At 32.9% G+C, this 17516-nt stretch overlaps 1 protein-coding gene across 1 annotated transcript in view; it reads right to left on the minus strand.

Moving 5' to 3' along the window:
* Nucleotides 1-17516, minus strand: part of Deaf1 (deformed epidermal autoregulatory factor 1) — a 77729-nt gene that overhangs the window by 13524 nt on the left and 46689 nt on the right. Inside the window, exon 2 of the mRNA XM_018519761.1 lies at nt 1475-1966. Within this exon, the coding sequence (XP_018375263.1) occupies nt 1475-1966 (492 nt within the window). The remainder of the gene's footprint in view (nt 1-1474; nt 1967-17516) is intronic.

A 17516-nucleotide genomic window follows, 5' to 3' on the forward strand; every position in this document is an offset into this window, starting at 1 on the left:
TTTAATGTTATCCCAATCGAAATCATGTTGCGTTTGCATCCTATGTTCAGTTATCACAGAACGGGTAGTCGTGTTCTAATTAATATGTTTGCGATGTTCTGCAATTTTTGTTTTTAATTGTCTGCCCGTTTGTCCAACATAGGATGCATCACATTCATTGCAACAGATCTTATAGACAACTTGTTTAGTTAACTAAACAAGTACATTACAGTGCAGAAAGATAGTTTAGAACAATAAAAAAAATGTAACGTTGTCTATAAGATCTGTTCCGATAGAGGACATAACGCTTTTGACTCTGAGCACAAACACATCAATTAGAGGTCTTGGATTATTGTGTTAATTATCGTTCAACGCAGAGATTGGAATCTTTGCGTTGTATTGAGATTGAACAAAATATTGTAACTTTGGTCTTGGTTCAAACTTAGGGTAGACTATCTGAGAAATATATACAGAACAGCGTTGCGTCTATCTAATTAAGGTTATTATTTGAGCGTTAAGTTATTGCGAACATCGTTATAGAATAGATTATATTCGATATATTGGTAATTTTAATTTTATACTTGATTAACCTAATTCCAACAATCTTGTAATACTGAAGGTCTAATTTAAGACCGAAACGTCTATTATTTAATTGTAATATTTAAAATATAATTATTTAAGCCATCAATATCTAGCGTTCGTGGTTCATGCCTTTATGAGTATATTATTGTTTAGATTTAGTCAATAGTCCTGTTATTCCATCAGCGATTCTTATTAGGAATATTAAAAGAATGTTGTTTTATTTTATACATAAGTAGGAAAATACAGCCTATTTGTACATAAAACTATGAAGACAATAAATATAGTCAAAATGACTAATAAATTACCATTTTACCGTAATTTTATCGTAAGTAATTATAAAATTGAATTTGACGGTATTTTTACATCTCTATTTATCATGTCTCTATCAATTTTATATCGAGTATACAGGGCGTCTCAAAAATAGGGTAGGAGCCGCGTTGGGGGCGTAGAATGGGTCAAGAACAAAACTCATACCATTTTGAGATATTCGCTGTATTTTCGAATTAAAAAAGGAAACGTCTAAGCCAATATGCGGTGAAGCCGCGCAGCGAGAATTCGTAGCACAGCCCATCGCGCCTCACTCGATAACGGGGTAACGCTTCTTTTTTTAATTCGAAAACTACAGCGAATATCTCAAAATGGTATAAAACTTTTTTGTTCCCCTTGACCCATTCTACGACCCCAATGCGGCTCCTATTTTTGAGACATTCTGTATATATCAATGTCATATATTGGAAAAGGTCACGTTAGTATATTCCGATAGCACACATCGATTAGAATCTAGAGTTTTTCCGCTGTCCACACACAATCAGAACTTTTTATATCAAATTAGCCAAATTGGCGATGTGGACTATCGAATCCCTCTCCATATATTGATATGTATGGAATATTAGATCACAAATAATTTGCTTACCGCACTTTCGTCATCACAACACGCCGCGCAAGTGCAAGAAGTGGCGTGAGGCTTTAAAATTTGTTCATCAATAAGAGTTTGCAAACTTCTTCCGCCAAATCGAATACTTCGTTTCCAATCTTTGCTGGATGCTCTACCACAGAGGGCCTCAAACTCGCTAGGTGTGTACCAATCCGAACCGAGTTTAATACATCGTCCTCTACCGCCAGATCCGAATCTATTTTTGTGCAACTCTGCATTTGTGTTTTTACATCTGATAGGAAGCACTGCTAAATTTGCCGAATCTGACCAGTTATATATCGGTTGAGAACTGGGTGTGGATACATGTATTTGCTCCGATTCCGTTTCATCTGTGCTGTTCTGAATCACTATATGAGTCGCTTTCAGCTCACCATTCCAACGTAGAGGATCTGAATCTTTGTCATGACGTGATTCACAAATAAACCCGTTATCAACACATAGCATCTGCTTGAACTGTCCCGAACCTGGCAGCTAGAAATGAAAAATATGTCTAGGTACAATTTTAAACGTGTGATGTTAATCAAAGAAACCAGCATATACTTATCCGAGGTATGTTTTGCTATAAAACCTCATTATTTTTTTTTAAATGCATATTATGCCATTAATAAAGAGACTTTACAGCAAAATTAATTTAATTACTATTATCATTTAAATTATGTAAGATTACATAGAGGGATTGCGCTAGAACACTTTTGTACAGAAACTATTTTTGTATTCAATCTTCACTTAAACCTTCAACTACACGAGTGGGTCATTTGGATGGGAGAAAATTTTAGTCTGCCATTATTTTTGTACGGTTAATATTGCAGAGTTAGAGGATAAAAAAACTTGGATCCTTTCTCTGTCGATTGACGTAATGCAATTGTTTCGTTGTTGTCTTGATGATAATTGGATGCAATAAAAGTTTGGTTTGGGTGACTTGGACCCGTCAAATGTAAATTCATCAGGTAATCTGATTCAGGTTTTTGCCGAAAGTGAAAATTCGTTTTTAGTAAGTGCCTCTTAATTAGTGCTGTATTCAAATATATGTGTGTTCTTATAATTAAAACATATATTTATCGTCAAAAAAGCATTTTTACGAGAAGCGCCTTGGTGAAACAATCGCTTTATTTTCTCGGAGTTATAAAATCTGAATAAATATATAATGTTGAAATTATTATATATTTGATATAAAATATTTTCATTGCATTTTTTTCTTTTTTAAAAAACATAACCGACATTTATATTTTTTAGAATAAATCAATATAATGTATTTAAAAAACATAACCGACAATTATATTTTTTAGAATGAATCAATATAATGTATTTTTTAAGTTCACATTTTCCTCTTTTCAAAACACTACTTATTTTTATCTGTACCTTTTTTTTTATCATAAAGATATGATTAAAAAAAATTGTTTATTACACTCTTTTCACAAATTGTTCTTTAGTATTTTTTGGCATAACTTTTTCAATTATTATCAGAACCTTTTTATATTTTGATATTTCGATTCTATACATTCTGGCATTTTATTAAAAAAGAAAAAAAATATTTTTCATTGAGATTTATAATTATAGAGCCAGTAAAAAACGCCGTAAGTGACTTGGACCCAGACATGTAAATTAAGACTCTAAAATGAGATATGTAGTTGAAGGTTAAGTATCCATGAAAGGAACATAAAGTGACATTTATGTTTCTATTTGTCTGTTTCCGTAAAAGTTCCAGTACATTTCTCTTTGTCGGAACAGAAATATAAGTTGCCTATTTTTATGTAAGAGAAGTAAGATTAAAGAAAATAAAGGCAACAACGGATGACATTCTATTTCTAGAAATTGTGTTGCTTAAATGGAGATGAAGTCATGTTGTCGCTTGTTGGTTTGCTTTTTTTTAAAATTTAAAGCTCAACATGGAAAAGAAGTCATTCTAAATTATAGATAACTGTGAATGTAGATAAAGTTTTGAATATGTCCATTGATAATTGTTGTATAAAAAAATTACTTTTTTTGAACATTAGAACAAGACTAGTGACTTTTCTTTAATTTTTTGGATGCTGAATATGAATGCGTCGTTTCCCAAATTGCGCCATCAATTTTGAGAAATTCGCAATTAAAAAGAGCTACTTTTACGTATTTCGACTTACTTATTCATATTACAACTACGATATGTAACGTGTCGAAGAAGTTTTAATGCAATAAAAATTAAATTAACTATATAGTTAGGGTTTTCTCAGCTCTCAAAAGGATTTTTTTAGTTAGGTATAATTAATAAATTATTCATGATTAAATATGGGGGGTTTTATGAAAATTTGTGAATTAGATATTGATTTATCAAATACTTTTCAATTACATTTGTTTTAAATAGTTTTTTAAACTGTAGAATACAAATCCGATATCAAAGTTAAAAAATTTTAAATGTTATTTAATATAATGGATGTTAAAACTTAAAAAATTTGTTATAAAAATAATTTATATCTACAGATCTTTCATGATTTCAAATTTGTCAAATTTGCTATTGAATTCGTTTGCAACCTAAAAAAAGAAACTTAAATTTAAATGAACATAATTGGAAACTTTAGAAATTTGTTAATAATCTAATTCATAGACTCTGCAATAGACCCCGTATTTAATCATGAACATCTTATTTAACATAGGACCGTTTCTACCAACTTTGGTTTTTTTTTAACTGCAGTTTAGTGAAACTTCAATTAAGATTAACTCTCAGTTTAATATTGATTGGTTTTTACGAACACTCCATCTAAAACGTTCAGCTAAACTTATAACTTCCCAGTAAACGAGAATAAATTGAAATAGATAAATTGTTTGGTTTTCTACTTGTTCGTCTGTTATCATTGCTTTCTGGTCGATCATACAGAATAGATTTCGTCGCAAGTTTACTTCATTTTTAAGCCCGATCTACAATTGCGTAAACGTAGTTGTAAATGGTTGTGAAATGTTGTAAAGCGAAGTTTTAACCTGCCATTCCCGGTTGTAAAGCGTGTTGTAATAGCCCGTCTACAATACATGGAGTAAGAAGTAAGAGTAAGAAATTGACCAATCACAGTCGATTATTCTTCTCACATTCGACTGTGATTGGTCAATTTCTTACTCTTACTTCTTACTCCGTGTATTGTAGACGACGCCTAAAAGATGGTTCAACTTTAACTTTCACGACTACGACTGCGTAAAACGTAAGGAGTCGTCTACAATACACGGAGTAAGAAGTAAGAGTAAGAAATTGACCAATCACAGTCGAATGTGAGAAGAATAATCGACTGTGATTGGTCAATTTCTTACGTAAGAGTGAACCAATCACAGTGCTGTCACGTGTCTGCATCGTTATTGTCCTTTTTGTCTCGACGTATGGAAAGAAGCGCAAAGTGAACTTTTCATCTTTTATTGAATTTATTTTATGATAAATTATTTGACTAATTTATTATATTACAAATATATTATATTACGAATATGGAAGACGGAGAAAATGTTGTGAGCAATGTTCAATTTGAAGATGAAAGTTCGTTGAATCTTTACTCGATTGTAGATTAATATGTCGTAAAACATTTACTGCTACTACTACTCCCATAACCTTACTTCTACGTTTACGCAATTGTAGATCGGGCTTTATATATATAACATTGTTTTAAGTATGAATTTAACGTTTTTAGACACTACAATTTTATTATATTTGACTGTGTATTGCTTTTTTAAGGTTAACTTTCTTTATATTATTCATTTTATGTTTTGACGCGCTTAGGAAATTCTAGTTTTTAACATTAAAATTTTAATATTTTACTGCGTATTGTAATTTTAAGATATATTTTTTTACATTATTTTTTACGTTCCGACTCATTTAGTAGAATTTTAATTTGTTACACATTGTGCCGCATTGATTGTTACACCGTTTTTTGTAATTTTTCTATTTTTAAATACAATACTTTATTTGGATTATTTATTTTGCATACTTTGTACAACGAAATGCTATATACTTTTATTATTGTTATTTACATTTTATACTGTAGAATCTGGATTTTTCTTTTGTGAGAAGGACGTACGAATGTTGCTTGCTTATTGGCGTTATCAGCGTTTTTGTTATATTTGGTCAACATCCTCTATTATCGAACCATAAGGTACATCCGAGCTTCAACGATTGACAACTGCATTTATTTGTCGTTAGATTCTCAGCAAAATTTGATTTTTTGACATGAATCCGGGATCTACCTTATGTCGACTACACACAACTGGTATCAAAACCTAAACAGCGAAGGTCTATTTTTAATTATTTTGCGGCTTTGTATTTTTTGATTACTTACTTATGTTAAGTTTTATCATCCGGTATTTACATACATTTGGATTTAGAACTTTGAAAATTACCCGAAGGTGGTCGAAACGTTAGTTTTAGGTATACATATATTCTTCATTTGTTTCATTTTTATTTTTATGTGTAATGTCAAGGCTATTATATGTTATATTAAAATTTATTTGTTGGCTCGTAGCTGTTCTTATTTTTATTTCTTCTATTTGAAATCTTTTGAGCCATTCTCTATTATACATTTTAGAAATGAATTAATTTCGACATTACCGAATTACCGTTTCTGATTTTCGAATCCATTTGAATCCATGAATTCATCTGATTTTGACATGATGAATAACTCTAGTATTTTAATTCATTTCAATCAAAAAATAATACGGACATGAATACATCTAAATTCAACATGATGAATAACACATTTTATATTTCTATCCAAAAATACTTATGTCATAAACAAGTTAGCCATGAATACCCAGCAAAGAATAGATTAAAATGTATTTAGATTTGCAGAAATACGGATTCATGAATGTTAAGATGAATCCTTTTTAATCATGAATGCATTTTTATTCATTTATAGGAATTACATGAAACAAATGTCTATTCCTTTTCAATTTTGAATGCATTTTAATTCATTTATAGGGATGGCATGAAGTATATTTTTATGTTTTTCAATCTAAAAATAATATTATAGTATTTTGTGTGCATCATGAATACTGCTCAATTCAAAACTATGAATAGAAAATGCAGTTTTTCAGTCCAGTTGAATCTAAAATTAATATTGGCCATTTCTGTGCATCGTGAATACTGCTTAATTCAAAATTCTGAATAGGAAATGCAGTTTCTTGATCCAGTTGAATCTAAAAATAATATCAGCTATTTCTGTGTATCATGAATACTGCTCAATTCAAAATTCTAAATAGGAAATGCAGTTTTTTAATCCAATTGAATTAAAAAAAAGTTTTTCTTTTAAAATGGGTCATGAATGCTATTCAATTCAAAATTGTAAGTAGAAAATCCATTGTTTCATTTAAAAATGCATCATGAATGCTACTTTATTCAGAATTATGAATAAGAAATTTTTCGTTTAATTCAACTGACAATAAGTTAAAAAAAGTTGTACCGTAAAAATATATCATGAATTCTATTTCATTTAATGATTAAAAGAAACATAAAAAGAACTATGTAAATATGTGCAATAAATGTTACATATATAAATTACTTATTTTTAATTAATAAATTAATCGCTTTTATGTATATTTCATATTAATACGTTTCTTTCATTATACAGCTAGCGTATATTTTTTGGTATAAAAGCTTTAAAATAATAACTATAGAATTTCATGTAATTACTACTTTAACTTATTTAAACTTTTATACGTATACAAATTTTATCTTTTTATTTTTAAATTTTTTTCTTAAATTTTTTATTTGGAATCCAATCCATTTTTATGGATTTAAAATACGAATTCGGATGGATTGAAAATTTCCAAACCATTTCAATCCATTTTCGTTTGCTGGGTACATCCTAGTTCAAAATTATGAATAAAAAGTCCGTTTAAATTCGATTCAATTTAAAAAAAATTTAAACAGTTAACAATAACATAAAACGCTCGATAATTTGACAAAGCAAACAATAGAAAATGACCAAAACGAGCAAGAAAGTTAGATTATATTATAATAAAAATATATATTTGAGATACAAAATCACTCAATTCTCATACATAATACGTTTCGACTACACAGTCTTCTTCATCATTGGCATTGAAAAACGTTGGGAATATATCAAAAATCATACGAGCCTTCCGAAAGAGGAGTTTATTGGAACCACAGAATTTGTTCTATCATCCACTTATTTTGTGTTTAACAATGTAATTTATAAACAAACATTTGGCTCTCCGATGGGCTCTCCTCTTTTCCCCATTATTGCGGACATTGTCATGCAAGACTTGGAGGAAAGCGTATTACATTCGCGACAATATCATCCAAACGTTTAGTCTCATCGCGGCGCTCGGTGGCGATACTTCACCCCCGCCAGAGAGAGAAAAATTCGATTATGCTATACAAGACCGCATGCACACGCGGAAAGAAAATGAATACAGATAAACGCAGATAAATGCCAGTGCTGCCAGATGTTCGCTGGCCGTCCCTTCTAATTCCTACCACTCCCTTCAGTCGCTACTATATGCCAAAGAAAATCGAAACATTCTTTCATGATTCTATTTTCCTAACTAGTCAAAAAAAATTGTAATTTTTTTTACAATGTCCGTTTTAAGTTTCTCTATTACATATTAGTTTTTTGTTAACATCTCATTACTAATTTAGGCCCTATAAAAATAAACGCAACATTTTCATGAACTTTGTAAAAACGACACGTATAAAATGTGCAGTTTTTCATTTCTTATATCTCTGTATTGAAATGGTCAATCTCATTATAATTGCACAAGCATGTTAACGTCGTCTAGTACAACATATAATTTCAAATTCAAGTCATTCTGAATACTTTCAATTCGCGAGTACTACTTTAAGGGGGATGGCACCAAGTTGGACATGGCTCAATTGGACACGAGTCACTCACAGCGCTTGAGACTACAAAGCTCCTAAGCACCGGTCGCTGTGATTGGTGGTGCCCAATCGAGACGTGGTCAATCGAGATCACCCCCTTTAAAGGGATGCTGTAGTGTTCTGTTTTATCATTAATTTTTAAAGACTCTTTTCTCTTAATTGTGTTTATGGATTGAAAAGTCCTTCTCCACAATTAAAGTATCAACAATAACATAGGCTGTCAGCTACAATTTAATACGAAAAATAAAAGAAAATTTAAGACTTATAGTTTTGTTATTGGCTTCTGTAGTCGACACATCACAATATGTTCTGCATATAAAAGTTTCTGATTTTACCTGTTTAAAATAAGTAGCCAGCAGCCTACAGAAAACTTCGAAGAACAATACTATGCCTGTAGAAATGAGCTAGGAGCTTTAGTATAAGAGAAGAGTCGCCAAAAATTTCGTTCGTATGCTACGAATAAAACTGACATGAAGCCATGACATCGAGCATTATTTTAGTTCCTCGATATTGCGACAGCGGCGCTGTCATAAAGTGTGCCTTGCTGGATCACACAAATGATCAGAATTATCGACCTACTTAGGCCCGTAACAAGTTTCTTACATACCCTGGACAAAATGGCGAACGTACAAACACGAGCACATTCAAATACACATACACACGCACACACATTGTTACACATATACTCATTGTATATAACAGAAATACACGTTTTATTCATTCTCAACCTTCCGTGTTATAACTTGCATCCGCTCTCCTCGCCGGACTTCTTTGGTGATCCTGACCGCGCATAATAACCGACAAGCTACGTCCGCGCACAAAGTCAGGTTATTTCAACATATAAAAATACTAGTTTTCTATCTATTCGACGTATACTATGTCGAATTATTTTTGCTACAATTGTCGGTTTAAAACTTTTAGAAATACACGTACAATTTCAATAATTAAATAAAAATATATTTGGCCTGTAATATGTATTTATTCACAATGTCACTTAGTTTAGAAAAAAATTATGAAAAAAGAATAAAGGAATCAATCGTGGAATCTTTAACACTCTGATCTCGCATCCTACGCGCAAAACCACGCCGAGGTCTTGCAAACCACTTCTATGAACGTGGTATATGACGTTTATGAAAAATCATGGAAATGTCAATATCTCGTAAATTATCGTGTTTTAAAATTATTTTTGCTATTATACATAAATTGGAAGGACCCGTGTGGAAATCTGTCCGGGCAGTCCATACTTTAATACTGGCCCCATATGGGTATTACTGAGACATCCAAAATAAAGGTTGCCAAACTCGGGCCTAGTTAGGACAGTTTAACTTAGATCTTCCTTGTCACAGCCCGTATAGGGCCTAATTTGGATTCCACATTTTCCCCAAAATAGATGTACTAGGGCTTGCCCAGTCACAGCCCATGTAGGCCCCATATGGGCATTACTGAGGCATCCAAAATAAAGGTTTGCCAAACTCCAGCCCATTTACGGTACAGTGAGAATAGTTTAACTCAGGACTTTCTAGTCACAGCCCGTATAGGGCCTAAAATTTGGATTCCATATTTTCTCCAAGATAGTTATACTTAGGCTTGCCCAATCGTAGCCCATGTAGGCCCCATATGGACATTACTGAGGCATCTAAAATAAAGGTTTGCCAAATTCCGGCCCATTTACGGTACAGTGAGGATAGTTTAACTTAGGTCTTTGCAACGTCCGGTGCGCCTACAGTATAGCGCCCCGTCCTTTTACCAAGCGAGCGCGAGTACGAAATATAGCGAATAGACATAATATGTGCCGACTGCAATCGCGTACAGCTATAGGCCAAGCCACCGAAACCGTCGCGATTGAACGTCGCGCACACTGCGCCTGCGCCAGACATTAAATAAAAACGTTCAAGGAATGCACTCTCTTGCATAAACATCGCCGCCACGGGGTAGGAAATAGTGAATACAACAGCAGACTTCGATGCAGTCGCAAGAGACGACTGCAGTCTCGCGGAAAAACGAATAAGAACGCGTACCAACAACGTAACGCATCTTAGTGCAATTCCAAATGCACCCACCGGTCACAAAAGGCCTCTGAATACAAACGAAATCATCACGAATAAAATTGAAGCACACATAACTAAGAGAAAACTTTAAACAAACACCAGAATTCCACGCGCACAAACGAAAAGATTCGGAACAATACAGAAACTTATAATGAAAAACCGCGCAGACAAGACATGCAAGTTCTGCCGCGCCAGGCTGCAGCACGCAGCAATCGAGCACACCACACGAACATCGCGACCCGTAACGAGATAACGCGTTCAAATCTAGTAAAACCTAATCACTAACAAAGTAAATTACTAATTAGAAGATCGGTACGTTCTAGAGAATTTCGCAATAGCACGTGGACGAAAACATCCCCTTACCGCGAGGGGCCACGAAGCCAAACATATATAAAGCAGAGCGTTTTAAGACGCGCGTTCTCACTCTTCCTCATCATTCTTTCCGTCAAAACCCACGGTAAGCTCTCCTAGCGCTTTAACTAGCGCTCTGGCACTTCCGTCTCTCCTAGAAATTCAGCCTCGATCGTGCGCCTTCACGGCGTCTGAAGGGCTACTCCCATCCTCAGCTCCGACGACGCTGACCCAAAGCGACAACGAAGCTTGCCTCCTGCGTAACTCAAACGAGCGCCTTCCACGACATCGAGGCCTCCGTACTCCCCCCCCTTTTCTTTCACCTCCTCATCAAGTATAATCTTCTGCACAATAGATGCTGAAGAAGAAGCGCCCCAGGGGGAAACGTGGAGGGTGGCGCGTCCACTTGAAAGTGCTACAACGAGATCTCCACGCGGAGGGAGAATTTGACCCTTCTACGTATTGGAGGACAGAGACTAACCCGGGGATAAGGACACGCGAACCCGAGGTACGGGAACCAAATTCGACTCCTGCGACAACCAGTCCTCCCACGGCCGTCGCAGAGGACTCCGGAGCCGGGAACCGAGGGCAACCGGGACTACGATCCGAGCCGCAGCGGTCCCCTCCGTACACTGCGCCTACCCGCAAGCCTACGAGGCCGATAATAATAACTTCGAAACCTCGGATAATTAATAATCAACCGTGGAACCTCGATATTGAAATAATTACTCCTTACGTTGTGTTTTCTTTGCCTCTAAGGTCCTTTATTATTCTTCCCTGCTCCCTTTCCCGCACAGGAAGCAGAGAGCGTAGATAGAGCGAAGCGTGTGATAAAAATATCACAACTGCCCTCAGAAAAGAGATCTTTATATCTTCACCAATTCCTCGTACACCTTCGTGTACTACGGGCGCTTTATCTGACAATTCCTCTAACTCTCTGTTTTAATTTCCTTCCTGTGCATAATAAGGGAATACGAAAGCTTAACATACGCTAGATATAATAAAAGATATCTCATGAGCAAAATAATAATTCAATTCGTGCCTATAACAAGGGCATTGGCGACAGCAGCCTGCCTCAACGTGTAAACACATACCAAAAAACGAATCTCACCCAAAGCCGAGGCTTCGCCCCGCGCGTCCCGCTCCGCGCTCGCGTTCCCACGTTTCTATGTCGCGTCTCGAGACCGCATGATACTAACCACGCGACTCAGGACGTAACAGTCTTCCTAGTCACAGCCTGTATAGGGCCTTCTTTAGATTCCACATTTTCCCCAAGATAGTTGTACTTGGGCTTGCTCAGTCGCAGCCCATGTAGGCCCCATATGGGCATTACTGAGGCATCCAAAATAAAGGTTTGCCAAACTCGGGCCCATTTACGGTACAGTGAGGATAGTTTAACTCAGGACTTCCTAGTCACAGCCCGTATAGGGCCTAATTTGGATTCCACATTTTCCCCAAGATAGGTGTATTAGGGCTTGCCCAGTCGCAGCCTATGTAGGCCCCATATGGGCATTACTGATGCATCCAAAATAAAGGTTTGCCAAACTCGGGTCCATTTACGGTACAGTGAGGATAGTTTAACTTAGGTCTTCCAAGTAACAGCCCGTATAGGGCCTAATTTGGATTCCACATTTTCCCCAAGATAGTTATACTTAGGCTTGCCCAGTCGTAGCCCATGTAGACACCATATGGGCATTACTGAGGCATCCAAAATAAAGGTTTGCCAAACTCGGGCCCATTTACGCTACAGTGAGGATGATTTAATTTAGGTCTTTCTAGTCACAGCCCGTATGGTGCCTAATTTGGATTCCACATTTTCCCCAAGGTTGTTATACTTAGGCTTGCCCAGTTGCAGCCCGTATAGGACCCAATTTGGTATCCAGTTTTTTCTGATAACAGTTTAATATATGATTTCTCATTGTGGTAGCCCATATAAAGTCTTTTATAATTCAAGGATATGAATAATAGGGCTATTCGAGCCGCGTTGGATTATGTGAAAAAATTTTTTTTTATGTAACATTAATTTATTTAATCATCTCATATGTATTATATTTTTGAATTTAACGAAACCTTCTTCGCTTCTGGAATTTATAAATTGCCCGAAAGATGGCTAAAGGTCATAGATAATGACGGGGATTATTTTGATAATTAAGTGTGTTTTCGTTCCTAAATAAACATTAAATTTCATTAAAAACGCTTTAAAACTTATTTGTACACCTAATATATTCTTGTTGAGCCTTACAATTTTATATATCTTTTATAATTGTTAGCATATAGTAATATATATATAAATAAAAAATAACTACAATAACTGTACTAGGCATCAATATTTTTATTACTACTGTACATATAATACACATACATAACTGGATAGAAATATATAATTTTAAAACAAAATTATGTTTTTATGTCATTAATTATTGCATTAATTATTGCACATCAGTCATTATTACATGTGAAGAAATGACATAACGAACAATTGAGGTCTTTGTGGCTTCAATGCAAGTTCCATCATTATTAATTTTTGCTGTACATAGTTAAGTGGCTAAATTAAATTATTGGTAGACTCCGACTGAATCTTCCACATTTCAACGGTAGTTGATTTTTTAGGAAAGCTATATATTTTCTTTTTTAACTTCCATATTTTTCCACAAATGGAAATTGATGATGCTGTTGCTTCAGAGCCATACATTGCTTTAATTTTCATTACATAACCATTGTTTAAAAGAACTACGTTATTGGGAGTTTTGGTTGTTAAAATCGAAAAATTAATAGTTATTTTAGTAATATGTAAGGTAGAATTTAAATGATTTTAAATTCATGAATTTTAAATTCACTTGTCAATGAAATTTGTTTTTTCAGTTTGGTTATTTTTCTTTCATGTTCTCTACGACAAACTTCAGCTAATGATTTAACGGAAGTTCGAAGAGTTCGTTTAATTTTGCCTAAAGTATTTTCAAACGGAAAACAGTTGATTCTACTTAAAGAACAGCCCATATTCAGAACATCGTCAGCTATATGAACAAGATTGTGGATATTTAAATCTTAAGCTTCTCTACCGTATAACTCTGGTACAAGTAAAACAAAATTTTGTAAACATTCTTTAGCCTCAGCATTAAATTGTACTGCATGTCGATTGGAACATAAAATTCTGAATGCAAAATGTAATAAAAAGTGCTTGTATAAATTTTTGGAAATAACATTTCGCAAAACGATGGGACCAATACAATAAAAAAAACCTAAATTCTGTAGCTTTCCACTGACGAACGCAAAAAAGTGATCTGGTTTTTTTTTGAAACTCTAACGATATTTGTGATTTCAAAGAAAGAAGCCTTTGCGAAATTGTTACTTTTTGGATTCGAGTTAATCTAATTTTTAAAGGGCCGTACATTAACATCTCAAGCAATTTCTTCATCACACCTATTCAGGCTAGATGCATATAATCGAGAATAAAAGTAGTTATCATATCTATTGCAGGTATTATATTTTCTAAAGGAGATTTTCCCATGTGATGTTCAGGATCATCTTTATTTCGAAATGATTTATTCGTCCTTGCTCGGTAATTAACACCTGGATATATTACTTTTGATGTTTTTATAATACTAACATGCCGAACTCCATGTATAGTGCATCTTTCGCAAGCATTATACTCACCATGGCCTTTAGTGTATTTAAGATAATATCGTGCTGGAGTATCCGCAACAATACATTTTAATTTTACGATGAATATTTTTTGGAAAAGCTTTATACCATATTTTTGCAAATAATTTAATTCTGCTATAAATTGTTTTAGATATTGTGATAAGTCTTTGGGCTTACTATTACCGCAATAAATAGCTACGATAAATGGTTTGTAAACATCAGGTATATAATGTATTTTACATAAAATAGGCCAAAAACATTTTCCCGAAGATCGTGTTAAAGGAAGTCCATCAATGTTAATAATTCAATGTTTCCTTCATGGAAATTAGTAATACAGGACTCGAGGCCAACTGATATACCTATGTAAACAAATTCGTCCACAATATTAGTGGAATAATCTTTCATTTCAATAATTTGATAATCGGCTGATGTTGTACCTAAAAAAGTTTTCGAACTTTTTGGTAATTCTGGAATAAGCCTTTTCCGTAAAATTCGTAATAATTTGTCTACAGATGAAGAACTGATGTTTTTTTCGATAGTCCATGATCTTAATGCTTCGATTTCATCTGTGTTGTCATATGTGTTTAATGGTAGTATGGCGATACTTCCTTTTGCTTCACCATGAAGATCAGCTTGTAATTCAATTTCATTACTGTCATCTGCTTCCATTGGTAATGTGACATTTTCTTCTTCATTTTCAAGAACTTATGTTACAACCTGATATTCACCATGAATATCAGGTTGTAACATAAGTTCTTGAAAATTTAATGCCTGCTTCTCAAATTCTTGGATGTCTTCGATCGTGTGTAAATATGAATCCGGTTCATTGTTGTTGATTTCTTTTATGAAAGGATATTTTATTTTTGCGTTATATATTTGATAATTTAATTCTTTTATTTAAAAACTATTGGATCATTGCAAAAGTTCATGCCTGATTCATTATTCAAAATTCAAACACCTGCAATTTTGTTAAAAATAAAATTAATCTGGAACTTTGCTCTGTCTGATACAATAAAATTAAGAATCTGTTTTTTAAATTGCGATGGTTTTGACGGAGCAATAATTGTTAAAATGATCTTTTTATTTAATTTGCAATAACTAAATCACGAAAAATCGTAGGGACTTTTTTAAAAACGATTTTATAGGGAAATATAAAGGATATTTTGTACATATTTGCAAAATTATTAGAAAATTATGAAAAAATTACAGATTATTCTAAATCGCATTTAAAAGTACACCAAATTTGGTGACGATTTACTATCCGGATCATAAGCTATTTTAATAAATAGTATTATATTTTTAATATGTGCTCTAACAGAAATGTATAGAAATATATTACAAAATAAATTAAAAAATCTCAATTTTTTAATATAAGTACTCTTTGTATTCAAGACTATTTATGTAAAATTACATTATGATGCATGGACTAGTTGTCTGGTAAATAAACAAAATATTTATTTATTCTTTGTAATTAATTAGTGAATTGCAATGAAACTTTGCATAAGTTATTTTAAATACTTAAAGAACTTCTTTTTAAAAAATGTAATTTTTTTACCATTAAAAAAAATTTTTGTTTATAACAATAAAAAATAAGAAAAATAAGAAATAAAATAAGTGAATTATAAAAATGTATTGTTAAAGAAAAAACAAAGTGTTATAAATACAATTTTATATGTATTATATATAGTTTGTTTAAGTTGTAATAATATAAATATTAACAACAATTTACTTTGCAGAGACTGTACGTACGATACTCTTTTATAATAAAAATTACAAAATTCTTGCAAACTTTTTTGGATATGTGATAGGTCCACAAAGTAAAGAGAGAATTTCCCGTGTTGTTTAACTCGTAGTTTTCTATATGTAAAAATTACTAAATTTACAGAAATTCAAGAAACTAATTTTTTAACAATAGAGTTCTTAAACTTTAAAACCCTTTTTTAAAATTTAAATTTCGTTTATTTTTAACAAAACTGCAGCTGTTTGAATTTTGAATAACGAATCGGGCACGAACTTTTACAATGATTTAATTATTTAAAATAATATAAAAACAAAGAGCTGTGAATCACGCTAGGTGTTTGTTGCTTATAATATAAATCATTAAGAATAATAAAAATAATAAAATATACCATGTATGGTACCATATACCAAATATGGTAAATATTTGAAGGTTTATTATTATTAGAATGTAAACCTGATCTATTAAAAACTAAAAAAAATATAATATAAACGTTTCAACCCTTATCGGATCATTCTCAATGTTATTTTAACAAACTTTTTTAAACAATATTTTAATCAAATGTAACATTTTAACTAAGAATCAGTTGAGAAAAGCTTATGTTTTTTCTCACTACAGTTTGAGATTCATGCTCTGCAATGGTAATGGTCTTATTCCTGATGTGTTATATTATAATATGTTCTTAACGTTAATATAGTTTTATTTATTTTATTTAATTTATTATTTTAAAGTAAATTATATAAATTTTTATATAATAGTTTAAATTTTAGAAAGCAGTAAAAAATATAAAAAAGTGTAATAAAAAATAATAAAGTTTTATTTATAGTTTTTGTTATCAATTAATTATATAATATATAATAGGAAAAACATACTTTGTAAATATTCTTTTGCTTCATTTTCATGAGTTTGCATTAGTGTCATCACTTCCTTATTATCTGTTTCATATTCTTTTTCGACAGCTCGAAATTTCCTTTTTCGACGTCGAGCTACTTCTCTTTTGCGAAATTCCATAATTAAGAATATTCTCTAATTATTATACGAGTATATATAATTATAATTAAGTGGGTCTCATCGTACATAAACTCTTCTGAGATATAGCGTTAAATAACTTATTTATAAGCATTCGGCACTCGTAACTGAAGCCGGTAGCACACGATGCTTAAGATTTGTTTTCCTGCTAGATTTGAATCTTGCGGTGCTAACATCACAGCCAATACGATGGCAAGAACAATTGAGGAAGAAAACAAGCATCGTGTGCCATCGGCTTAAGATACGAACGGCGAAGGGGGAGCGGTAGGCAAACGTTTAGTGTTTAGTTTAGAGTCTTCTAATTCGAGTACGGTGTTCTTTGTACGTTATGAAATTCCTTTTCCTTCTCCCCCCCCCCCCCCCCAC

Source organism: Trachymyrmex cornetzi, unplaced genomic scaffold (assembly GCF_001594075.2).
Source record: "Trachymyrmex cornetzi isolate Tcor2-1 unplaced genomic scaffold, Tcor1.1 scaffold840, whole genome shotgun sequence".
Lineage (NCBI taxonomy): Eukaryota > Metazoa > Arthropoda > Insecta > Hymenoptera > Formicidae > Trachymyrmex > Trachymyrmex cornetzi.